This window comes from Lottia gigantea (assembly GCF_000327385.1).
Source record: "Lottia gigantea unplaced genomic scaffold LOTGIsca_5, whole genome shotgun sequence".
Taxonomy (NCBI): domain Eukaryota; kingdom Metazoa; phylum Mollusca; class Gastropoda; family Lottiidae; genus Lottia; species Lottia gigantea.
Window position 1 is genome coordinate 3,928,345 of NW_008709715.1, and position 26,837 is coordinate 3,955,181.

Below are 26,837 nucleotides of genomic sequence, written 5' to 3' on the forward strand. Positions count from 1 at the left end.
TTCTATGTTGTTTGTAGGATGCTCGGTTATCTGTAAGTCATTTTGTTTAATATTTTAACTTAAAATCTACATTACTTAATTTATCATATTGGTATATGTATTATTGTGTCACAAATTGTCACAAATTATCACATTCCTTTCAATTACTGCTAGATATTGTTGGGGAATGATTATTCTTTTCATGTATTTCCTATTGCTATACTTTTTAGTCACATTCTTGATATTGAAAAATTACTGTCTGATTTAAACCTCTAAAGTGGTACAGATAAACCAGTATAACATTGTGAGCAAAACTCTTCAAGTTTAAGCCATTCATTAGGGGATGGTGTATGTACACTTGATGTTTATTATCAATAACTGGGTCTATACATGTCCCAGAATGTTTCAAAATATGACGGGTGTTTCTGTGAAATATAACCATGTAACTCTGAACAAATTGATACAGAAAGTTTCTCAACAGAATCTTGTAGCAGTTTTACTAACATACTAAAAGTCTATTATTGTGAAATTAAACTTTTGGCAGCCATTTTGGACGCAATCTTGCTTAGATTTGACCTGTTCTTAATGATATCAGCATCAACAGTTTCTATGGGTATGAAAACTTATGTATAAACAACAATATCATCTTCCTATGTAAAATAACAACTGGGTTATTGAAAGGGTGGGTTTTAAAAGCCAACCGCGTACCGCTGCCAACTGGCATACCGGAGTGAAAAAAGGCGCTAAAATGAGCATTGTTAAATTCAAGGATCGTAGATTTTCATACTACAAAACGAAACTATTCAATTTGACGGAATTTTTGTTGACGTCAATATTATGGAATCAAAATTATTTTAAAAATGAAACGAAACAAATTAATATTCCTTTTCTTGCTTTGAGATAATTTCCTTCACATTTTCTGATTTCGTGTTTAAAATATCAATAATCCCTTTTAAAAATAAAATGGGGCTCACAATAATACATACAAAAACCTTTTTTTTAATGATCATAACTTGCTCATTTTTGTACTTTCAGCCTTTTACTGTTATGATTGCATCAGAGTACAAGATACAAGGAATGAGAATTCTGTCATGTTAATCTTCTTGCCAATAAACCAATCAGCCGTTTAGACTCAATGTTAGGACCCACCACGTGGGTGAAGCATTACATTATAAGCTTTCGACAGTCATCTGGGACACCATATTAATTTGACCCCTATGCATGCTCCGATTTTGGTAGATTTTTAGTATGTTATTAAGCAGAAAAATGCCACTATAATCCGTTCTGAAACCTGTATCAATTTGTTCAGGGTATACTCAAAGAATGACCAATGTACATAAATATCTGAAACAAACTTTATGGTGCCAAAATGCGTACAGATGAGCATAAATTTCATGGATTGTCTATAGACGAGCCTATAAAATCACATGTTTATTTTCTAGTGCTGCAAAGAGAGATACATCTGATGTAGATTATGGATCAGGTTCAGGCAATATTTTATTATCAGATGTAGAGTGTTTTGGAAATGAAACTAGTCTAAATGAATGTGAAAAATCACCATGGAGACAACATTCTTGTCAATCATTTGAAGCTGTAGGTGTGGATTGTAGGGTGGAAAAAGGTAAAGAATAGGTTTATACATGTACATGTAGAAAATCCTGACAAATTTCTGAGTTTTCTCAAAGTAAAATTGTTTTATGAAATATATTTTTCATTTCCTTGAACAAAAAGATTTATTTATACAATTTATTTGAATATATTTTGATATTTTTCAGGATGTGATACTGAACAATTCCTATGTGATAATATGAACTGTATAAAAGGAACTTATGTTTGTGATGGTGAAAATGATTGTTCAGATAATTCAGATGAAAAGAATTGTAGTAAGTTTAGATACACTTATTCTCTCAATAAACATGAAAAATGAAATCTAACTGAAAACATGTTCCAATTTTATAATTATTTTTGACACCATGCTATGTTACTTCTGATTAAGTATCATTCATAACAAAGAAACTTTGGGTAAATGGAGTTTGTGTCCCAAAATATGTGTGTTATTTTTTCCTAACTATATGGACACTCAGTGAGGTGAAATTAGAATCGTAGCAGTTGATCTGCAAAGAATTGCTTTAAATAATAGCCATAGAGTAATATCCAGGTTCACGGTTTTGTTGCAAGGCTAAAATTGCTCTTTCACTGTATTTACCAATCATATCTGAATAAGACCCTTAGAATTTTAAATGCTTAGGGGATGCTACTAGAGTTCTGAATATAGGGCCTACATGAATTATGTTATTTTGTAGAAACAATAGTTGAATTAGTTAACGGTACTAAACCTAATGAAGGTCGTGTAGAGATTATAAGAAATGGTATTAGAGGTACAGTATGTGATGATGACTGGAATAATGAAGACGCCAGTGTTATATGTAATCGGCTAGGTTTTCCGTAAGTCTTCTGAATCTTTGCAGAAACAATGATATACAACTAACACTACTATTATAAACCATTAAAATTATGTCTAATGATTGACATGTACAGGTGAATTGAAACAGTAGCAAATCTTTCTTTTTTCAAAAAATAAACTTTTTTGAGTTTATCATTGTAAATTTAACAAATCCTTAAAATTGTGCCAAATCAATTAGATACTAGTGAAGGCTTTATTTTTGTGGATTTCATTATATAAGTGTGTTTTGATCATTTGTGCATAACTGAACAGATTCTACTATTATTACAATTATTTTGGTATAGTTAGACACGTTTTGTATCTTTTAGACGTGGTGGTAAAGCTGTAAATAAAGCACATTTTGGTGAAGGTAGTGGTATTATATGGTTGGATAATGTCGCCTGTTCTGGTGTTGAAGATTCAATAGATGATTGCAGGCCTTACTGGGGAATTCATGATTGTGATCATAATGAAGATGCTGGAGTCATTTGTTTAGAGGGATCTCTTCCAGGTATACATGTACAGAACTGTCAGCTTTTTTGGATTGCTCAAAGGTTGTTTTGACTGATTCAAGACACTGTATGGTTTACCCAGAAAATTATATAACTGATAACTGCAACAATAATCCTTGCGCCTTACTTGGATCTCCAAAAATGGAATAGACTTGCCTGCCTCTCAGTTTTTGTGTTTTATATTTGACCTGTAGAATTATGTGCACAATTAATGAGTTATCTGTCCTTTATCTTCTCTGTGTAGAGGTTATTAGTTATCCTCTGTTTGAGTTTTTCCTGAATAATTATATATACACTATATAATTGGACATATAGATATTTTTATATTAACAAAATTATCATATATATATATGTTTATACCAATGTCAATAAGATAATATACTATACTATACTATCTGTATAGTGCAGATAGTGAACTATTAATACTTATTCTCTGTGAAGTAATTTAAAGATTTTCAGTATGTATTAAAGATTGGTTCCCTGTACCGTTCTTACAATGCAGTGTCAATGTAACGCTTTTCTTTTTGTCAGCTTCACAATGTGGCAATAGACCATTTGAGGACACCCCAACTGGAAGTCGATTTAAAAGAGAAGCTGATTTTACCAGGACTCAGAAAATTGTTGGTGGTGATTTGGCAGTCTATGGCATGTATCCATGGCAAGTTGGATTCATTAGATATTATGATTATGTTCATTTGAGAAAACCTTTTTGTGGGGGAACTATTATATCTGATACATGGATACTAAGTGCTGCTCATTGCTTTACGTATGTATTTCTATGTTGCAGCCTTTTTTCTTGCTTATATCACTCTTCATCCCTCATTACACAATTATACAATCCTTTTAGAGCTAAAGTTCATTACCTCATGCACTTGTCACTGTTGCTGGTCTTTTTATTATTCCAACTATATATCAGCCTTGCTGCAAGCAAAATCCACTTAATTTAACATCAACTTTATCAAGTATACAAAAGCAATGATTTGACTACATCAGCTGCCATTTTTCATACATATATTTATTTCACTATCTCATCAATGATAAAAAGGTATGCTCTATTTTTCTGTTTTAACCAAACTACCTGTAACAATTTCTTTCTTTACTTTCAATAATCAGTATTTGATGCGTTACATGTTGTATTCTCTTGTTCAACTCAAAATTCTGAAACAAAGTTATATCTCTAATCTATGGAATCTAAGCTCTAATTGACTGTATTCACTGGCGTAAAATCTTATCCCATCGTTGCATTATGTTTAATACAAGAATAGAATGCATTACACTATCGGTATACGGTGGCTTGTGAAGAATGAAAAATAAAGGTACATGCCATTGGATAAAGCCATTCAGGACAAATTCCATTTGATAAGATAAAGACTGTTTTTATTATTGAAGGATTAAATAAGGAATATGGAATAATACATGTAAATATACATCTCGTATATCTGGTGGTTTTATTGTCACTCATGGTCCTTTACCATGGCATTGTGGTGGTACAATACTTACTGATATTGACGGCTACTCAGTGCTTTGAGTAATTCTAACACAAATTGATGAAGGTGCATATTTCTTTGAAAGTTTGGCAATATTTCCTTACAATTTTTGAATGTATTTTGCATGCTGCTCCTATGAATCTGATTTGTTTTTTTTGTTTGGTAATGACACATTGAATTATAAATGCAAACTTAGTTACATTCAAACTAAGTTTAATAACCACTTTGTCTGATCTTGATTGGAATACACAGCTGTTCTTCATTCTTACTTTATATTTTTTGAGTTAAATTAACCAATCAGAATATATATTGGCTTGTGAAGTTATTGAAGAAATCTGTTAATGTATGGAACTGAATGATTCCTCAATAGATATTTTTATTATGGCTTGTAATTGATTTTCATGCATATTCAGTCCAGCAATCTTCATGCATGCTTTTTCTTTTATCAGTTGTTGAAAGACATGTTGAAATTTCAGATATGGTCTTTCTGCATGTGTATGTTTTCCATTATATAACGTTGTTTTATATCTTTTGAATGTTGTTATCTTTTTTAGCACAGATTTCTTTGTAACTATTTTTGCATCCACTGATCTTTCCATCCACATTAGCTATTTAAGGCTATAGAGTCATCTGTTTTTCATGCAAATTAAAATTGAGGTTAGCTCATAATGATGCAGAAGATGTCATGTTCTAAACTAGTTTTCAATCATTGAATGTAACTTAGGAATACAAAAAACTGAAAGCCATGTAGAATTTGAGGAACATTTTTTGTTATTAATTTGGACGTCAGAAAGGAGCTTGAATACTTGTTGTAGTGATCAATGATTTTATCAAATTTAGTATTGTATGTAGGCCCCTAATTGATTTTAAATGAAAAGTCTACCAAACCAGTAGACATTAATTCAGGTAATGAAAACTCTGGTTATATTTCTAGTCGTCTGAGAAAGAATCGTATATTAGTAAGAGTTGGTGATCATCATAATCAAAAAGAAGACTTAGATGAGCAACATTTTGAAGTTGAAGAACTTATTCTTCATGAAAATTATCAACGTAAGTCTTATATACATGATTTGTTTTATGATTAAAGCCTTTAGAACTTTTAGTTTTCCTAAAGAGCATTTTAGCTTTCTTTTTTGCCTTAGGCAAAATGACATATAAAACCCAGTTTAACTTAAAATTGAACACTCATTTATGGGATATTATAATGTCACAATGTTGAAAGAAAATGTAAGTAAAGGACGTTGCTAGCTAAGAGAATTACTGATTCTGTAAATAGTTGTGCACAGCTCCCCTGATCATTGGTTATTTTCCCTACACGAACAAACATAGAGTATCATTATTTTAAGAGGTAGAAATATATATTGGTTCCACAGTCAGTCAAATACTATGTTGATACAATCTTATTACATGTGAGAAAAAAAAACCCACTGATTATTCATATTTTTGGCTTCTAGCTTCTACATATGATAATGATATAGCATTAATAAAAATAAAGCCTAATCGAGCTGGTAAAAGAATAATATTTAGTAATTATGTACAACCGGCCTGTCTACCATCTAGTAATCAACTATATAAAGTCGGAGAGAGATGTTTGATATCTGGTTGGGGTAAACGTGGTGATGGTAAGTACATTTTACTGTTTAAAAATTAAAGGGATTGTAAAGAGGTTTTCTAAATTTTTTATGTGCATCCGTGACTCTGATAGCATCAATTTGCAACATTCCAATTTTCAATCAAAAGTGTTTGTTTCCTGCAATTCCACTAAATTTGAGTTTTTGTTGACATCACTAATCACAAAACATGCTTTGTCACATACATCCCTTGAGATTATTGTCGTCATCAAACACTTAGTTGAGTGGAATTGCAGGAGCCACAGACCTCTGATTGAAAATTGGAATGGTGCAAATTGATGTTATCAATGTCCTTGATACATTAAAGAAAATTAGAAAAGCAAGCGAGCTAACTGAACAGTATGACTTTTTGGCTCTTGTCATGTAAATAATCATCTGTTTTTAATTCACTCAAGTCATTCATGTATAGATTTAATTCCAAGGATCACAGACAAAAATTTTGGCACATACTTTATTCTATTCATCCACAATCTAATAAACGCTTTGTGAAAATAGGCTACAGTATTTAAGTCCTGACACATTCATTAAAAGAGGTTCTACTTTTAATGAGACAGTTCCTTCTCTTTCTCTGTCAATGACAGCTTCTATACCTCTTCTCATTTCTTGAGCAGCCTGAATTTCAGTCAGGCCTAATCTTCTCTTGTTAGAGATATCTTAAACACCATTAACAGATTCTGTATGTTCACCAGAGACACCTGAAACAGAATCAATATTATTTTACTTTGAGTACTGAGTAATAATGCAGCTGGTAGAGAGATCTCCTGTGTTTGATGTGTTAGACAGACTGCTTCCAAATAAGGTGTGAATGCTAGTTACTTGATAAGAACAGGTCTTATTTTTACTTACTTGTCCCCCATTCCATCTTAAGTTTTGCACCGTTGCTGGTGCTATTAGCTATTGTCATCTTGACAGATTGGTCGAAATTCCTTCATACACTAAAGTAACATCATTGGGGTTCCCAGTTGTCAATGCTAAATAGACTACCGGTACATCTTCTTGAATCCTGCCTGCCACTGTCAATATTTTGATACACTGTTGTTAGTGTAATGATAAGCGAACACAACAGGGTTACCGGTTAGTGTTTACTAAGATACTTAGAATTGGTACAACACAACTAAAGCAATACTTACTGCTTATATTAAAGATTATACATATTATGTTACCGGTAATATTAAAAATAGCGATGCCATCATAATACACACACACTTGTAATGGCAGCTAATTTGTCCGGGAGGTTGACAAGAGTTATCAGTAAATGAATGTTGAAATTTTCATATTTTATGGGTTTTGTTTACAGCTTTTTTATTCAAGTGGGATTAATTTAACATGTAAAGTTTAATTTAATCCATATAGAATTACCAGTATTGACCATTCCTCAAAATTCCTAACAAAGTCTTACTGGTAATTATGAATACATATGATACATAAAGTAATAAAATTTGTGCTCAATTATCTGACTGGATGGCTGTCTATGCTTGTAAGGACTTAATGCCATCCACTTGAACAATAGTGGTTGCTGAGAACACAACTAGGACTCTTTGAAGCATTTGCTATATCTTACCTCTAGCTTGAATATGATATCTATCAGAGAATGCCTTGAATTCAGGAGAAGCAGATAGCTTTGATATGAACTGAAGCTCTCAAAGCAGTTTCTGGACAATATGTAAGATAGCCTAGGTTTTCTGGCAAATTTTAATCCACTCTTCGGTAATGCTTTGACAGCCTAAAAATTGAAATATCGAATACATGTACTGTAAAACATAACTTGTTTATTGCAAAAGTCATGTAATCATCAGTTGACGAAGCTGAAATATGTAACAAGTAATTGAGAGATCAATGTTAATAGGTTTGGACAAGGACTAGTTGGTGGGTAGGAGACCATATACAGTAGGCTCTGGTTGATAACTCATCAGAACTGTTGCAGTGATTTTGCTTATATTTTTATGTCATTATTATATATTTTTTTAGATGGATTTTGTTAATGTCCAATTCATTTTAGAATGGTTTTGTCATTTTGACATTTCTAATGATAATATAATGTACAAACTAAGAACACAAACCTTTACTAAACGGATGTAAACAGTAACTGTTGGTGACAATATTGTCCCCAAGATGAATAACTGTTGGTGACAAGATTGTCACTGAGGTCAGTTTAATAACTGTTGGTGACAAGATTGTCACTGAATTAAGTATCTTTTGGTGACAAGATTGTCACTGCATTCGGTAACTGTTGGTGACAAGATTGTCACTGAATTCAGTAACTGTTGGTGACAAGATTGTCACTGAGGAAAATGATGGTGTTGTTGACAAGATTGTCACTGAGGTCAATAACTGTTTGTAACAAGATTGTCCCTGAGGTCAATGATGCTGTTGGTGACAAGATTGTCACTGAGGTCAATAACTGTTGGTCAATTTAATTATTGTTGGTGACAAGGTTGTCACTGAATTCAGTAACTGTTGGTGACAAGATTGTCACTGAATTGAGTGACTGTTGGTGACAAGATTGTCACTGGGGAAAATAATGGTGTTGTTGACAAGATTGTCACTGAGGTCAATGATGCTGTTGGTGACAAGATTGTCACTGAGGTCAATAACTGTCAGTGACAAGATTGTCACTGAGGTCAATTTAATAACTGTTGGTGGCAAGGTTGTCACTGAATTCAGTAACTGTTGGTGACAAGATTGTCATTGAATTCAGTAACTGTTGGTGACAAGATTGTCACTGAGGAAAATGATGGTGTTGTTGACAAGATTGTCACTGAGGTCAATAACTGTTTGTGACAAGATTGTCCTTGGGGTCAATGATGTGGTGACAAGGTTGTCACTGAATTCAGTAACTGTTGGTGACAAGATTGTCATTGGATTCAGTAACTGTTGGTGACAAGATTGTCACTGAGGAAAATGATGGTGGTGTTGACAAGATTGTCACTGAGGTCAATAACTGTTTGTGACAATATTGTCCCTGAGATCAATGATGCTGTTGGTGACAAGTTTGTCCCTTAGGTCAATGATGCTGTTGGTGACAAGATTGTCCCTGAGATCAATGATGCTGTTGGTGACAAGATTATCCTTGAGGTCAATGATGCTGTTGTTGACAAGATTGTCACTGAGGTCAGTGATGCTGTTGGTGACAAGATTGTCCCCGAGATCAATGATGCTGTTGGTGACAAGATAGTCCTTGAGGTCAATGATGCTGTTGGTGACAAGATTGTCACTGAGGTCAATAACTGTTTGTGACAAGATTGTCCCTGAGATCAATGATGCTGTTGGTGACAAGATTGTCACTGAGGTCAATAACTGTTTGTGACAAGATTGTCACTGAGGTCAATAACTGTTTGTGACAAGATTGTCCCTGAAATCAATGATGCTGTTGGTGACAAGATTGTCACTGAGGTCAATGATGCTGTTGGTGACAAGATTGTCCCTGAGGTCAATAACTGTTTGTGACAATATTGTCCCTGAGATCAATGATGCTGTTGGTGACAAGATTGTCCTTGAGATCAATGATGCTGTTGGTGACAAGATTGACACTGAGGTCAATAACTGTTTGTGACCATATTGTCCCTGAGGTCAATGATGCTGTTGGTGACAAGATTGTCCTTGAGATCAATGATGCTGTTGGTGACAAGATTGTCTCTGTGTATTTATCCTTCCACTGTTTATCTACTGACATAAGCTTTTATACGCATTTGACCTGTGAAAACTTGATTTGAAAAATAATTGTACAAAGATTTACAAACCTATCACTGTCATTGAACAGAAAATGATCATCAGTGAGTTTCTTCTGAGTTTCTTTGGTCATACCAGTCAAACCCTTTAGTTCCCCTCTAATTTACCTGAGCATTTGACTGACTCCTTCTCCATATCAATACGTTCCTGTTGAATTAATTAAATATATTTATCCTATGTTAGTGAAAAGGTCTTAAGAAACAGATGCGTAATATTTTGAAATAGTTCATATTTAGAAAATTACATTGAAACTCTCATGTCCTGAGGTTAAATTGTGTTCTGTCTAAGCCAGATCCTATTATATTTTTAGCAAAATATTAACTCTACCTGTTTTGTAATAACTGATGGGAAACCATAGCTAGCATGACTTCTACCAACTCAGACTCTTGTCGAAACAATGACCTCAGTGACAATCTTGTCACCAACAGCATCATTGATTTCAGGGACAATCTTGTCACAAACAGTTATTGACCTCAGTGACAATCTTGTCACAAACAGTTATTGACCTCAGTGACAATCTTGTCACCAACAGCATCATTGATCTCAGGGACAATCTTGTCACAAACAGTTATTGACCTCAGTGACAATCTTGTCACCAACAGCATCATTGACCTCAAGGACTATCTTGTCACCAACAGCATCATTGATCTCGGGGACAATCTTGTCACCAACAGCATCACTGACCTCAGTGACAATCTTGTCAACAACAGCATCATTGACCTCAAGGATAATCTTGTCACCAACAGCATCATTGATCTCAGGGACAATCTTGTCACCAACAGCATCATTGACCTAAGGGACAAACTTGTCACCAACAGCATCATTGATCTCAGGGACAATATTGTCACAAACAGTTATTGACCTCAGTGACAATCTTGTCAACACCACCATCATTTTCCTCAGTGACAATCTTGTCACCAACAGTTACTGAATCCAATGACAATCTTGTCACCAACAGTTACTGAATTCAGTGACAACCTTGTCACCACATCATTGACCCCAAGGACAATCTTGTCACAAACAGTTATTGACCTCAGTGACAATCTTGTCAACAACACCATCATTTTCCTTACTAGGATCTAAATCACCAAATACAAGATTGTGGATGTCCCCAAAATCTGGTTTAGGATGCTTCAAAACATCAACTTTGTGATAATCCTTGATAACTGGATCAAGAATGGCAGCAAAAGTTGTGTAGGCATCAGGATCAGATGCATAGATTCCAACACCACTCTTTGGATTCATACATCCTGGAAATTACAGGATATGATGAAGAATATAACATGCTTAAGCTTATGGTAAGCAATGCAGAGAAGTTGATCTATATCTACATGTAATGTATTTTCTAAAAATAGTTATGAGATACTGGTAGTAGGCCCCTATAATAGACTATGCACTGGTACTAGATCTAGATCTAAATTAGCCTACAAAACATGCTGATTTAAATCTAGGAAGTAGACTCCTCCCATGTCTGACTTGAAGTTGAAGCCAGGTAAAACAAACAGTTTAGAAACTTTGGAAGGAAATTTGCTTTGCTGAGTGTGAATGTGTTACCAACAACTACAAGAGGGATCAGTCATTTTGAGCTACTTGTAGATGAGGCCATGGCTACTCAAAAAGTTTGATGAGATGAAATCTAAATTGAAGCTCTTATTGAAGTAGATCCAGATCTATTTCAACCGAAAAATCTTTCAAATTTTGATTTAAAACCTGCCAACTGGCTTAAAACTTACCTGAGCTTATACAGTCTGCCAATGTTCCTCCAAATCTGATTCTGGCATTTTTCAATGATTTAAATATAGATGGTGTCAGATTCTGTTTCAATAACGATTGACAAGTTGAAGCAGATTGAAGTTTTTGAAAAAGCTCATCAGCAGACAAATGTGCACCATGAGCCATGTTGAAAATCCCTTTTGTTTCATACTGTATGACATCATAATTACACCTAGATATCAGCAGATATTTTCATTCGATACTTCCTTATTTTTTTATGAATTAAATTTCATCTTATTTTACTAAATATTTCATGTTTACTTTTGAAAAAAATTCCAGATATGTTCAAGTATTTTGAGTTGCCATAGAAACAACTTTATCATATAGAATCAATTTGAATTGTTTTTGAATAATATTTGCACATACCTGGGTAGGCCTACTTGACGTATGCACTAGGTTTTGCAGACAATTATTGTTAATATGATATTCTAACCTAATCTAATTTTAATTTTTTTTAAGGTAAAAATTGTTGCCATGGTTATGCTCAGTTCACAACAACTTCGCTTTGATGGCGCTTTAAAGCGGCGTACAAAGCGGTACCAAAGCGTAAAAGAGCTCGACTAAAGCGCCAGGGTCGTAATAGATTGTTGGAAAGCTTTGAGCAAAGCTGGATATTCGGCAAGAGCGCCAACATTTTTAAACTGTTTAAAAATTATGGGCGCTCTGTCACGAATTGATTAAAGCACCGAGAACGTATCAAAGCGTAACAAAGTTAAGCAAAGCTTGACTCAAAGCGTAGGAAAGCTTAACAGAGCTTTATTCAAAGCGGGGACCCCAGTCTTCACGGTCTGTCACCACTTGAGCGGCATGAAATCGGCCATTTCGAAATTTTCCAATGCATAACAGAGCTTAACAATGCACAACAGACCTTGATAATCGTATCAGAGCATGATTTAAAGCGCCATAACCGCATCAAAGCTTAATAAAGCTTATCAAAGCGTGATTTATAGCGTAACAAGGCCTGATCAAATCGGGAAATAATTCGTCCCCAAAGCGTAACCAATTCGTATCAGAGCTTATCAGAGCATAACATTACTTAGGAGATCGTGATATTTTTTGAAAAGTAAAAAAAAAATGATGGCGCTTTGCTCGCCGATTTAAAGCGCGGCATTCGCCGTTGGTGTGAACTAGGCATTACTGTTTATTATTTTTAACTTTTTAAATGAAAAATTATTGCCTATGTGAGATTCATGGGATACATCTGTATGTTACTTAAAGAGTTTGATATCAGTGTATGGTCACTTAATCATAGCTTACTTTACCATGTTACCATAGCAATGTGCAACGTATGTAGCCTATATTCCTCTGAGATGATTTTCAGATGAACTGGCCATGGCATCAGAATTTGTTTACTTTTAGGATCCAAATCCACATAATAATTGTCTAGCAGATCACAATCCCATTCACTACTGACTGGGCTAATCTATTGCCTTAACCTAGCTGTACCTACCCATCTTAGACCAACTTTCATGAGCACTGGTCCTGACATGCAGAATTTTTACATCATTTGAGATGTTATTATGGGAATTTTACTGAATCTTCACTAAATATATATGAAAATGCAAAAAACAAAAAATATAGCCTATTTTTTTTCCTTAAATTGTAAAACAGTATCTAAGTGAGAAGCTTTAGTTGTAAAGGTAACATGAGTAGCTCAGGGCTACTTGGAAAGCTGCTCTCAGAATTTCCACATTTGCAGCTCACTTTGGATACCAAACATCTGAACTATGTTTGTAAAGTTACTTTATTTGACTCCAGATTTAATCATGTATTGGTGTAATCATTGTTCTAAGGATCAAAGACTCAGTATACTTTATAGTATATTTTGCTATCTAATTTATTCACCAATCAAAGTTATATAGTAATCATATAATAGTATCACACTTTACTATTCATCCACACACTAACACACACTTAGCGGAGTATACAGTGTTTTAAGTAGAGTTTGAGTTGCTATTACACATTCATCATATGATCTTGCGTAAAAAATTATTCAGAAGAAAGTTTCTTTGGCATTTGATAATAGTTAGACTTGATATTGTAGTAAGACATTACAATAGTATGTTCTTGTTTTTAATTTCATTTATACATTTCTCTATAAGCAAATTTCGAAAGAAAAAATATTAAATTCAGTAATTAGATTAATGTAGTTTGTCAAAGGCCTCATTTTCTCAGTCTATTTGGAAAATAAAGAGAATGGGAACTTCTTCTTTTTATGAGATAATTCCTTTTCTCTGTCAATGACAGCTTCTACACCTCTTCTCATTTCTTGAACAGCCTGAATTTCAGTCAGACCCAATCTTCTCTTGTTAGAGATATCATAAACACCACCAACAGATTCTGTATGTTCACCATGGATACCTGAAACAATAATATATAACTTAAAAAGGTCATATTTACACCTGGATCACTTCAAGTAGGCCATATTGGTATATATCAGATAATTATGCACCTGGTAAAAGGCCTCCTGTGTTAATGATGTCCTTTCTGCTACCAAATGATATATAAATATTATTGTCATATTTACATGCTGATTACAAATTTGTCAAAAAAGTCAATCATTGAGAAAGTTGGTTTCCGATATTTGGACAGGGTGGGATGGGAATTGATGCAAAACAAATTAGCAGAAGAACAGTTATGTTTTTCCCGATTAAACGTCACTGAGAATGCAATTATTAAACTGCTATATCTTACCTCTAGCTTGGATATGATATCTATCACAGAAAGCCTTGAATTCAGGAGAAGCAGATAGCTTTGGTATCTTGATATGTACTGAAGCTCTCAGAGTGGTTCCTAAATTACTTGGACAGAATGTAAGATAGCCTAGGTTTTCTTTCCTGGCAAATTCCAATCCACTCTTCTCTAAAGCTTTGACAGCCTATAAAATTGAAATATTACAATTAAGTTTCTTTTTACTTCACTTGAACTAGAAAAGTTGAAAACGAGTCATCTTTCCCCCTTAATTGTCAGTTGACCCAGCTGTACATGGGTACAGATAATTAATTCAGTTGCTTTCAGTTGCAATGTAGGCCTGAATTTGTTATCCTTGTAAATATTTTTCTTCTGTGTCTCTATTTTTAAATAATTATTAGCGCATAAGTTTTTTTGTCAGTGTTCAATTTCCCTTAAAATGGTTTTCAGATTGATGCAAATATAACACACAAACCTTTACTAAACGGCTGTAAACTTCTCCTAAATTACCACCTTTCTGCATTGAAATAAATCGCAGATGATCCTCTTCATTAACCCAGACCAAGAAATTTTTAGCATGGTTGAAGTAAATACCACGTCCAATTGGCCAATCATTGTAGCCTCCAGCTTCCCGTAAAAATCTGCAAAAGTGTAAGATTGTGTCTGTCAACTCGCCATTCTTTACTATAGAATAACAATAACTGTTGGTAGCAAGACTGTTACTGAGGTCAATGATGCTGTTGGTGTATAGGATAGTCTCTTTGATGAATAATTTGAGGTCAATAACTGTTAATGACAAGATTGTCCCTGAAGTCAATGACTCCATTGGTGACAAGATTATCACTGAGGTCAATAACTGTTGGTGACAAAATTGTCACTGGGTTAAATGATGGTGTAGGTGTATAGGATAGTCTCTGTAACCAATGATTCTGTTGATGACAAGATTGTCACTGAGGTCAATAACTGTTAATGACAAAATTGACTGGGATCAATAACTGTTGGTTACAAGTTTGTCAATGTTGCTGTTGGTGACATGTTTGTCACTGAGGTTTATAAATGTTAATGACAAGATTATCACTGAGGTGAATGACTGTCTTTGTGACAAGATTGTCTCTGAGGTTAATGAATCTCTTGGTTATTAGTTCAATAACTGTTGGTTACAAGATTATTCCTGAGGTCAGTAACTGTTGGTTACAATATTATTCTTGAGGTCAATAACTGTTGGTGACAGGATTATCACTTAGGTTTACGACTCTCTCTATGACAAAGATTGTCTGTGAGGTAAATGACTCTCTTGGTGACAAGATTGTCACTTAAGTCTATGACACTGTTGGTGCACATCTGAGGTCAATGACTGTTGGCTACAAGATTATTCCTGAGGTCAGTAACTGTAAGATTGTCACTGAGGTAAATGACTCTCTTGATGACAAGATTATCACTTTGGTCAATGACACTGTTGGTGCACATCTGAGGTCAGTGACTGTTAAAGGGACAAGATTCTGTTGAAATTCTTCCTCTGTTTTGTATATTATAAGCAATTGACCATTTAAAACTTGATTTGATATAATCATTTCTTAAATAATTGTATGTAGATTTACAAACCTATCACTGTCATTGAACAGAAAATGATCATCAGTGAGTTTCTTCTGAGTTTCTTTGGTCATACCAGTCAATGGGAAATATTCACCAGCCAATTCACCCTCTAATTTACTTAAACAATTGACAGTCTTCTTCTCCATATCAATTCGATCCTAGTATATAAATGTAAACAGTCTCAAGTATTAACAAATGAGTGATAGAGCCCTTAACAAATGCCAAATAATCCTATAACATTTACTGAGCTACTGAGAATGACTGCCATTGTTCTCTATTATATTATGATTCAACTATTAGCTCTACCTGTTTTGTAATAACTGGTGGGAAACCATAGCTAGCATGACTTCTACCAACTCGAACTCTGGTCGAAACAATCATCTCCTTACTAGGATCTAAATCACCAAATCCAAGATTGTTGATGTCGCCAAAATCTGGTTTGGGATGCTTCAAAACATCAACTTTGTGATAATCCTTGATAACTGGATCAAGAATGGCAGCAAAAGTTGTGTAGGCATCAGGATCAGATGCATAGATTCCAACACCACTCTCTGGGTTCATACATCCTGGAAAAGAAATAGTTGATAGAAAATAGATAACAAGACGTTGTGTGTTCTTTTGAAATTGAGTTAAATTAAGACTTTGGAATCGTACTCATTGGCCTAATAAGTCATTTAATAGATCAGAGCTATATTTGAGCTTATGTAGCCTATGATTCTCATTAGGATGGTGCAAAGGATATTTAAAAATATGGAGTGATTAAATTAATTGCATGTCTATAAAGTGAAATAAAATATGGATTTTCTTTATTTGATTTATGGGTGGGGCTGGTAAAAATGGTCTATTTTTGATATTGTGATCAGAAAATTTACATCATCAGTTCATATTATATACAACTAGTTTAAGTTCACAAAAAACTCTTGAATTTTGAGAAGGTTTAAAGCAGGAAATAGAGTAATGACTCAATATGGGAGAAATCATTTTGATATATTGTTTTCATTATATTGTAAATCAGACGCTTTAGCTGTATAAACAGACATGAGTGGCTAATAATATCAAGGAAAAGAACTTTGTACTCTATGTAACAGTTTGACCTTTTTTGATAATGTCAGTATCATATCTGTGACCTGCATATTAATTTGATTGCTTTGATTACATGTTGTAATTAACACAGATTTAATATAATAGATTGGTCTGCACTTAAGTTACCATGGAAACTGATGGATTTCCTGAATTTTTTTATAAATTGTAAATTTTGACCCAAATTGTATTAAATTTGACTATTTAAACTGACTGTTTTTTGGCAATAATTAGATTAATATTGATAAATTGGTATATTTTAGGAAAAGATAAAATTTGAAAATGACTTCATTCAGTTCTATCTTGATATTCTCTAGGTCAGGAAACAGTCCTGCACTTAATGTGATTGATAATGTGCAGATGTAGGACATGAAATGACCTTGTCACTAGACCTACCAACCTGATCGAATACAGTCTGCTAAGGTTCCTCCAAATTTACTTTTCACATTCTTCAATTCATTATATATATTTGGTGTTAAATGTTTTTTTAACAAGGATTTACTCTTGTTTGCATCCTGTAATCTTTTCCACAATTCTTCAACACTTAAATTAGAGGCCATTTTGAATGTTATATGCTGCACTTTTGTTATCTCGCCAACACAAGTTTTATTTATTTAACCGATAGAGAGTGGTTGCACTAGTCCTAGTTAGAATAAACACCACAATCTCAAATTATCCAACAGATATTGATTGGTAGTAGATACCAGGGAGTTGTTTTGACGCCTGTTGATCAGCTGGAAATATATTTTTCCGGACTTGCTCAGACCTACTAGAGTTTGTATTGGATAAAAGCATATGATCTAATATAATCTTATCTTGAATTTCAATGTGACCTTCATTGATTGTTATGTGACTGTAGTCAAGTAGACCTATTCAGTTCTTCTCACGTATCTATAATATTTCAAATTGTTCCTACCCAACTTTATGCCTTTTATTCTTATGTAATTTAAAACTATTTAGTTTTTAATTGTGTGATTGGGAAAAAAATTAAGTTTAAAGAGAGTTGACCATGTATTTAATTTAAACCAACTTAAATCTAGTTTATAGGAGAGTCGAGTAGAAGTTAGTCATGAATTAGATATACTTAATGGAAATAATTCACCACCAGTACTGTTGAGTTTTTTTTAACGAACTTTTATATTTTTAATTTTACATCAATGGTCACATAGACTTACTAGAAAAGATGCAAATAATTGTTTGAATGGTCAGTGTCAATAGTCCATTAAGGTAAACTAATTTCTGGGTAAATTTCATTAAATCATGGTTTCAATAAGGCTAAAATTGTCCTGGATAATTGTTGCTCTTAACACATTAATAAAGATTTGAGCAACAAATGTGCAACAATGGGTCATCATTTCAGACATGTTTACTTTAAAACACCTAAATCACAAACATTTCAGTTTCAGCACCCTGACTTCAGTCCTCTTTCGCCTTCCTTCTTGTCTTTTTTACTGTTTTTAAGCACATTTAGCTCTTACTCTTTACTCATAGAAGATAACAGTTTATGTCATTGAATTCACACTATTCAAAATGATAATTGGATTATGGAGGCCTTACATAATGTTTCTCAATAGTGTTTTGTGTCTAACTTATTATTATTTGAATAGTGGTTGAAGATATCAATGTGATACTCTTTTATTACCTGACAAAGGTAGTACACATAAATGTGTTAGTGATTTCAGGGCTATGTACAAGTTTTAACATGAGGTGTATTAGATATATATTTTATTATAAAGGATCTTAACTTCTTACTGAGCTTACTCTAAATATTGTCAGAGGCTGATATGTTTTAACCCAATCCAAAAATCATAAAAAAATGCCCATTTTGGGAGGTGAAAATTCACAAATTGCCTGTTACTAATCAAAAAGTTAATTTGGCTTTGTTGTTAGCTCCTCAACAGTCAAAGGCTGAAACCTGAACAAATTTTGAAATAAACTGTTCATGAGATTTCACTGTTTGAATTGCTGTAGGAATGGATATAGACTTATCTCTAGGAAATTTTACTTTCAATAATTGTGAAAAAACAGTCAAAGTAAACATTCAGAACAGAATAAAAAGTAACTGACATTGTTCTTTGAATAAGTCATGGAATGTCAGGTAATGGGCTTTTAGCCAGTTGTAGAATAAAACACTAAATGCATGTTCTTTCACTGTGAATATAAATGCTGACAATTAGATGTATTACACATGTTCTTTATATTATATCATGGTATTTATTTCTTTCTGACATTTCAGCCTAAATAATAGTTGTTATGTATTTGTAACTTTCTGTAGATGTTATGTCAAAAAGTTTCTTGGCTGGATATTTGATTTATAGATTTTAACTCTTTACCAAAATTTCTATCTGGAAGTCAAAATCAATATGCCAACAAAAAACCATGAGGAAGGTGTGAAACGAGTCCATCCTTAATTTAAAAAATGAATGACAAAGCAAGGTGTCCACTGAAACAATTAGCATTTTCGGCCCAGATTACTGCATCTATCAAGATGGCACTCCTGAACTTAGAAACAAGTATTATACAAGTAAACCTCAAGAGATTTTCTATGAGCTTTCAAATGGTCAAGATGTGCAAATTAGCTGTAATAATATCTTTATACTAACCTGATCTAATACAGTCTGCCAATGTACCTCCAAATTTACTCCTGCTATATTTCAAAGATTGAAATATGGAGGGTGTAAGATTCTGTTTCAATAAAGATTGACAATCTGAAGCAGATTGAAGTCTTTGCCATAGTTGATCTACGTTTAATGTTGAAGCCATTTTTAAACACTGAATCCACTTCCAACCCTTTTCTGAAAGTACTGAAATATGATAGAAAGTTTGTGAAAATGTTCATATTTATAGAAACTATAAACATAAGACTATTAACACAAGGCCAATAGCAAGGGTCAAATTTGATGTTGCCTAGCACCACTATTCAGATTAGTATTACTGTCAGATATTACATAATAATTGAATAAATGTAAGATATGCAAAATGGGGATTTTCCTAATTATTAATCCAGATTAGGATTAGGCCTATGTAAAGGTCAAAATAGTAGTTTGAAGGGTTAATTTAAAGAAAAACTTCCACACTGTAATATTTAAACAGAATATTCAGAAGCTAACATTGCTTATTTACCTAAGCTTAGGTCAAGATAGTCCCCACAAGTTTTATTTCAATAGTATCTTGGTAGTTTTTGAAACAGCGACTTTGTTTGCTACAATCTAGACTCGATAAAAACCGAAGATAGATTATTTATTTACAATTATAGATGGAAAAAGAAAAGGCTAATGCTACTGTCTTGTCAAAATACACATTGCTTGGTGTTGCCTTTCTTCAATAGCCCAATTAGATGCTAAAAAGTTGACCTTTTGGAATACCATTTCATTTCACAAAATTAATCTAAAGTTAAATTAATGAATGATGCTAGTTGTCACATCATTAAATTGTGCATTTTGAGTTGTCTTAAATGATTGTTCTTATTTAGTGTTGGGATGTGATGATGTGCATAAGGTTTTTTTTAAGTTTTTTTCTCACAAAATACTATTGAACTATAATAATGAGAAATATGATCTTGATAATAATATTGATATAGATCTTTAAGCACGATGATTAGTTACTATTGTTAATTGTCTAAAATCCTGTTATATAAATTAGTATGCTTCACTAGATAATTAAAGTGGCAATATATCTTAGAATATGTTGTTGGAGAAAGTGTGTTTATTAGGAAAGCTTATAGCTTCTATTTGCACCATTCCAGTTTCCTGCCTGATGTCTGTGGTTTGTTATTCCAAACAAACTGGAGCAGATAGTGATGTCACTTCCTATTTACAGAACAGGGCAAATTAAAACTATTATACATTAAATTCTGGAACCCTCTTTTAAATCCCTTAATCTTAAAAATTTTGCCAACATAGGTAGTACAATAGTTAGCAGAACCTCTAAATTGTTTTATTAGAGGGGCTGATAGGCATCTAATCGTTCAGATGGGACAATAAACCAAGGCACCTTGTGCTACAGGCTGTGCATGTTAAAGATCCCTCGACAGTTGGAAATTGAAAAAGAGCAGGCTAGTGCCTGTGACCTTGAATTTCCCTCATTGTACCCTGCATGGCGTTGTAGGATGTAAAACTCCATTCATTTCATATTTTCATTTTTTTATTGTGGTTGCCCCTGTCGGTCCATCCATCGGTCCGTCCGTTCACATTTACCTCTTCCTCACTCTATAGGCTACAATTCTCTATTGATTCTTTTGATCTTTTGTATGTGTGTCAATATCATTATGAAGATGTGCACTATTGAATTTGGTGATGATCCAATGATTTTCTTGAGAGATATCGCATAAAACTCTGATATCGCGTTCGTTTTTTTTTCTCACTTTTTTGGCTCGTGCTCACTCTACAGACTAGAATTCTCTATTGATTCTTTTGATCTTTTGTATGTGTGTCAATATCATTATGAAGATGTGCACTATTGAATTTGGTTTTCTTTAGAGATATCGCGTTTTTTAACTTTTTTAGCTCGTGCTAACTCTACAGGCTACGATATAGAGTTTGTTTTACATTTCACATTTAGCTCTTTATCAAGCTGCTGGTGGGCGTATTCGCTTGCGAGACTTGCCGCAAGCCTATGTTTTAAATTATCTTTATTTACCTTACATTGCAGAATAGCTGACAATGTAGAACAGTGGTTTTCAACCTGTTTTGTATGTGTACCCAAATTTAATCAGCAGTCACCATATGAGATGTTGTATAAATTGTAGTTATTTTTCGCAGCATGTGACAGGCTGTGACACATCAAATGTCCCAAAAGAAAAGTGCCATGTTCCCACCTTGGGACATGTTCCTGTGGTTGAAAACCTACAATGTAGAATATCTGTGGAATTGACATTGCATCATATTTGCATGGATGACATTACAAACAATTTTTAATGGATAACATTACAATTTATTTGACAAAACATATTTATATTGATATTACAATAACATTACAATATATTTATATTGATATTACAATAACATTACAATATATTTATATTGACATTACATACTCTTGACTGACATTACAACTTTTACTTTTTATTTCTTAAACGAAATACATAATACTGGTGGTACAGCTTGCTGTGTAAGTTATGTTTTCTTGTGAATGTATATCAAAGATTTTCTATGTATTACTATACATCAATAGTACAGTGAATTTAAGATAATGAATTTATATTTGTAGCTGGTCGTCCTGATATTTTACGAGCTGCTGTAGTACCATTATTACCTAATGCAGAATGTGATAGTTTGTACATTGGTGATATAACTAGCAGAATGTTGTGTGCAGGCTATATAGAAGGTGGTATTGATACATGTCAAGGTGATTCTGGTGGACCACTTGTTTGTAATATTAATAGTAAGTTAAAAATTGAATTAAAAATAGATGACTTTGGTAGATGGTGTCTAGGGTACACTCATTGTCATTTGAACGACACCCCCTTATAAGTGAAAACATTGGACTGTTTGTTAAGGTGGTGATTTTTATACGACCACATGAAATGGGGGTGTATATTGCCGTCACCCATGTCCATCCATCCGTCCGTCCGTCCACAATTGCTCGTAAACACTCTACAAGACACAATTCTTGACGGATTTTGACAAAACTTGGTGTGTTTTATAATCACCCAAGGATGAATCCTATTGAAAATCAGAAGAATAGAAAAATATTTAGTATAAGTTATTGCCCTTGTTCTTGAAAATGCGTTCAATTTTTAGCTCGTAAACACTCTAGAAGGCACAATTCTGGACGAATTTTGACGAAACTTGGGGTGAGTGTTCGTTATCACTCAAGGATGAACCCTATTGAAAATCAGAAGAATGGAAAAAGATTTAGTATGAGTTATTGCCCTTGTTCTTGAAAACACCTTCAATTTTTAGCTTGTAAACACTCTAGAAGGCACTATTCTCAATGGATTTTGATGAAACTTGGCATGAGTGTTGGTTATCACCCAAGGATAAAGCCTATTGAAAATCAGAAAAATCAAGAAATATTTAGTATGAGTTATTGCCCTTGTTCGTGAGAACACTTTCAAATTTTAGCTCTTAAACACTAAAAGACATGATTCTTGCCAGATTTTGACAAAACTTGAAGGTTGAATATTTGCCTTCTAGAGTTTTCACAAGCTAAAAATTGAACACGAACAAGGGCAATAACTCATACTGAATATTATGCAGTATCGCCCTAAAGAGTTCAAAAGAAGTGTATGACTGAAGGTTGAATATTTCATACTGGTGATTGTTACTGTACTGCTAAATATTTTATTCAAAATCAAAGCTGCCAGTGGGCGTATATTACCTTGCCTGGCAAGCTACCTTTATTCAATCAAATAAGGGGTTGCCTGAACTCTAATATTGATGAGTTTTCTGCAAACCAAACTGTGAAAATTACAATATTGGTTCTTTTGAAAATCAACAGGAATATTTCTTACTTCGATCCCTTTGTCATACATTCATTATAGCTTCTATTAGAAGTTTCATATTTGAGTGATTCTGTCTTTTCAAGAAAAAAATGTGCATGAAATATGACTTTGCTATCACACATATCATTCAAGGCAAACAATATTTGCAATGGTGAAGACACATTGTGGTCAAGTTTACACATTCTGGTCAAGTTTACACATTCTGGTCAAGTTTTTGTAGTGAAAAAGCTTAAGTGTTCCAAATAAACATACAAAGGCTAAAAAAATCTTTTTTTGTAAAGATGAAGATGGTAAGAATCATATTTGTTGGATTCAAATATACTTTATTCTAAAACATCATTTCATTTCAGATAAATATACATTAATGGGTGTAACATCATTTGGTAATGGATGTGCTAAGCCTTATATACCTGGTGTTTATACTCGAGTCTCTTCCTTTATTGAGTGGATTAATGAGAAAATAAACAGATATTAAATATGGCATCAAAGAAGTAACAGAACCTGGTGTAGAGCTGCTCTGTGAACAAAACTCATATTATTCAAAGTGTATAGACACTGATGATTACATGTGAAGGGTCATCAAAATTCTAATTTTAAACTGAGATAATTTAGCTAATCCAAATTTTCTATTCATGAAACTGGCCAATAATATGTTTTTGTAAAACTGCAATCAGCAACTTTAATGAGTAGGCCTACTTCTTCTTAAAATGTATGCAAATATAATTTCAACATGAACTGTGGAAAAACTTAGGTTAACACTAAATTTTAACTGATTTGTCTGAATTTTGAAGGTTTATATCTGAATTTACACTACTCAAATATTGACTGATTGGATTCCAATTGATTATATCTGACTTTACAACCCTTTTCAGCATTTTTTAAAACCATTACAAATATTAATAATAACTTTGGTTCAGATTAATCTTATGGTTAATGTTGATGTCTTCAGGTTTATTTCACACCAATTGATGCAAGACAAACTTTAATCAGATGCCAAGATATGTGTATATTATACAAATGGTATTATATGAGATAAGTATATTAATAAACAAACAGAATAATGGTTATCTTTTCTATCTCTATGTCTCTACTGGACATACTTATTCAGGACATTTATTGCTGCATGTTGACAGTGTTACACAAGCTGTGTTAGTTCCTATTTTGATGTATATTTTGTTCATACATGGCTTTTTCTATGAAATATTTTCTGAAAAATTTGTGAGAACAAATCGTAGTGGTACTAGATGTTAGGTAACAATCTGATCAAATTCAGAATACTTTCTTTTATCTGATCTTGAAATGGGAAGAAAGGCAAATTGTAGTCTAATCTGAATTAGGTTACATAAGGGTAAGCATGCTTTTCTTCTATCTATTTCTTCTATTCTTCTCCTTAGTATCAAATATGTCTTTTTTAAGAAATATTTTATCAATGAAACAGTTTACTTGATCACATCTGGTAATCCTTGGTCAACAGTAATTTAATCATTGACTACTATTGTTAAGATAATAACAATAAATATTCTATTAACCTGTAGTAAAAATTTGTGTTAAAAGTAATCTTGATATTTGTATTAAGTTTTCCAATAATTCAAAAACTAATAAATGGTGAGGGATTGAGAAGAAAGGTCATACATTCCAACACGTTTGTCAAAACAAGTGTTAAATGTCATTAGTAGCTTACAGTACACTATGAATAACATGTAGTATTGAAATAAGACTGTCAACAACCATTTTACATCATTTAAATGTACATTAAACCAAACTTTTTAACATTAATTTGTCTCTTCTTGAAATAATTTAAGGGAGTCACAGTCCAATTTCTTAAAATCACTGGTAACTACTCTGTATGTCGATAAGTTTCTTTCATATTGGTTTATTTTGTTGTCCAATCATATTTAAGTCTCAGTAATGGGAATTTTTAGCTGAGCTAATTAGTAATAGTGTTTTTTGCTCACTGTTAAAATGTGAATCTTCAAAGCCATGCGTGTCCAGAATTATCAGCGTTTGAATGTTAAAATGACGACTCGTCAATTAAAGATACTCTGTGATATATAGAAAAGACATATTGAAATAGTAAGTAAAATTCTTAGTTTGATGTATTTTTAAAGGATTAATGTGATTTCTAGTACTTCTGAATACTATTTAAATATATTCAAGACTGAAATCAACCCCCCAAAATGATGCCCTTTAAGATGTCTCTTTAAGAAAAGTAATATGAAATATCTGTCACATGATTTTGTTCAGTAAGATCACATTTATGTCCATTTGTAATATCTTGACTTCACATAGAAAATAATCTTATCTTGTTCTATTTGGAATATCTTGCCTTCACATAGAAAATAATCTTATCTTGTTCCATTTGGAATATCTTGCCTTCACATAGAAAATAATCTTATCTTGTTCCATTTGTAATATCTTGCCTTCACATAGAAAATAATCTTATCTTGTTCTATTTGTAATATCTTGCCTTCACATAGAAAATAATCTTATCTTGTTCTATTTGTAATATTTTGCCTTCACATAGAAAATAATCTTATCTTGTTTTATTTGGAATATCTTGCCTTCACATAGAAAAGAATCTTATCTTGTTCTAATTGGAATATCTTGCTATCGGCAACACTGTATAAGTTAGATTTAATTCTGTTCTATTTGGAATGTCTCTCTTCCATTTAGAACAAATTAATTGCTGTTAGCCATAGTAGTTCATTTTGGTATACATTGCAATGAGTTTGATTTGGAATTGAAAAAAATAAAGACATAATTTATAAATTTTATATAGAAATAGAATCTTTATTATATATAATAATCATAATTTTGTATAAAAGACATAATATAAATTTGTTGATAGAAAAATCATCTTTTTTAAAAATTTCATTTGTAATGTACATAAAAAAATGTTCAACAATATACAGCACAGTTCTATATACAATATAAAAGGACATGAGATTCTCTCGTAGTGGTTGTCATGAAAGACATTCCATCTATTTATAAATTTTATACATTTCATTATAAAAAGCTAAAATATTTTGAGATAAACTATAATAATTGAGACACTTTAATATAACTATATTTCTTAATAACAGTCAGTATATTTTCTGAGTGACAAATAACATTTTTAAAATTTAACAATTTTGAAAACAATTTCTGCACAAATATAATCTCAGAATTCAAAATAAGGAATGTGGTAAAATTTGCATAAAAATTGCATAATAATTAACATGTACATAAATTTGAATTAACAATGCTATCATAATTATTGTGCTTTAAACATAAAAAATAAACATTTTCAATTCTAATCAGCAGAAGCACCACTTGGAAAACTAACTTAACATTTAATTTGACAAAACATTAAAAAAAACTAAGTAACAAACATTTGGTTGTGTAAATTGTAAGTATTTTGGAAGAGGCATTAAAATATATTCTAACAACTAAGATAGTCTATAGAATTGTCATATCTTCTTTTGCTATTCCTGT

The 26,837-nt window shown here is 32.7% G+C and overlaps 4 protein-coding genes across 4 annotated transcripts in view; 3 read left to right on the forward strand and 1 right to left on the reverse strand.

The window, feature by feature from the left end:
- Positions 1 to 2,986, forward strand: part of LOTGIDRAFT_106465 (hypothetical protein) — a gene marked incomplete at both ends in the record, with an annotated part of 22,389 nt that extends 19,403 nt beyond the window's left edge. The window contains 3 exons of the mRNA XM_009062017.1: positions 1,422 to 1,600; positions 2,283 to 2,424; positions 2,752 to 2,986. Coding sequence (XP_009060265.1) covers positions 1,422 to 1,600; positions 2,283 to 2,424; positions 2,752 to 2,986 — 556 coding nt within the window. The remainder of the gene's footprint in view (positions 1 to 1,421; positions 1,601 to 2,282; positions 2,425 to 2,751) is intronic.
- Positions 2,987 to 9,055: 6,069 nt separating this feature from the next.
- LOTGIDRAFT_86571 (hypothetical protein) lies at positions 9,056 to 9,678 on the forward strand (the record flags this gene model as incomplete). The annotated part of the gene is made up of 4 exons (XM_009061705.1): positions 9,056 to 9,262; positions 9,398 to 9,472; positions 9,516 to 9,587; positions 9,622 to 9,678. Coding segments are annotated over 4 exons (411 nt in total), but the record flags the coding sequence as incomplete, so codon positions are not given.
- Positions 9,679 to 13,281: 3,603 nt separating this feature from the next.
- LOTGIDRAFT_183253 (hypothetical protein) lies at positions 13,282 to 17,695 on the reverse strand. The gene is made up of 6 exons (XM_009062018.1): positions 17,319 to 17,695; positions 16,145 to 16,404; positions 15,848 to 15,996; positions 14,721 to 14,886; positions 14,249 to 14,432; positions 13,282 to 13,915 (listed from the first exon to the last, which is right to left on the reverse strand). The coding sequence occupies exons 1-6, from the start codon at positions 17,476 to 17,478 to the stop codon at positions 13,731 to 13,733; spliced, it is 1,104 nt and encodes a 367-aa protein (XP_009060266.1). The 5' UTR covers positions 17,479 to 17,695; the 3' UTR covers positions 13,282 to 13,730.
- A 4,439-nt stretch (positions 17,696 to 22,134) lies between these two features.
- Positions 22,135 to 23,826, forward strand: LOTGIDRAFT_68977 (hypothetical protein; the record flags this gene model as incomplete). Its single annotated transcript, XM_009061687.1, has 2 exons — positions 22,135 to 22,300; positions 23,714 to 23,826. Coding segments are annotated over 2 exons (279 nt in total), but the record flags the coding sequence as incomplete, so codon positions are not given.
- Between the last annotated feature and the right edge of the window lie 3,011 nt (positions 23,827 to 26,837).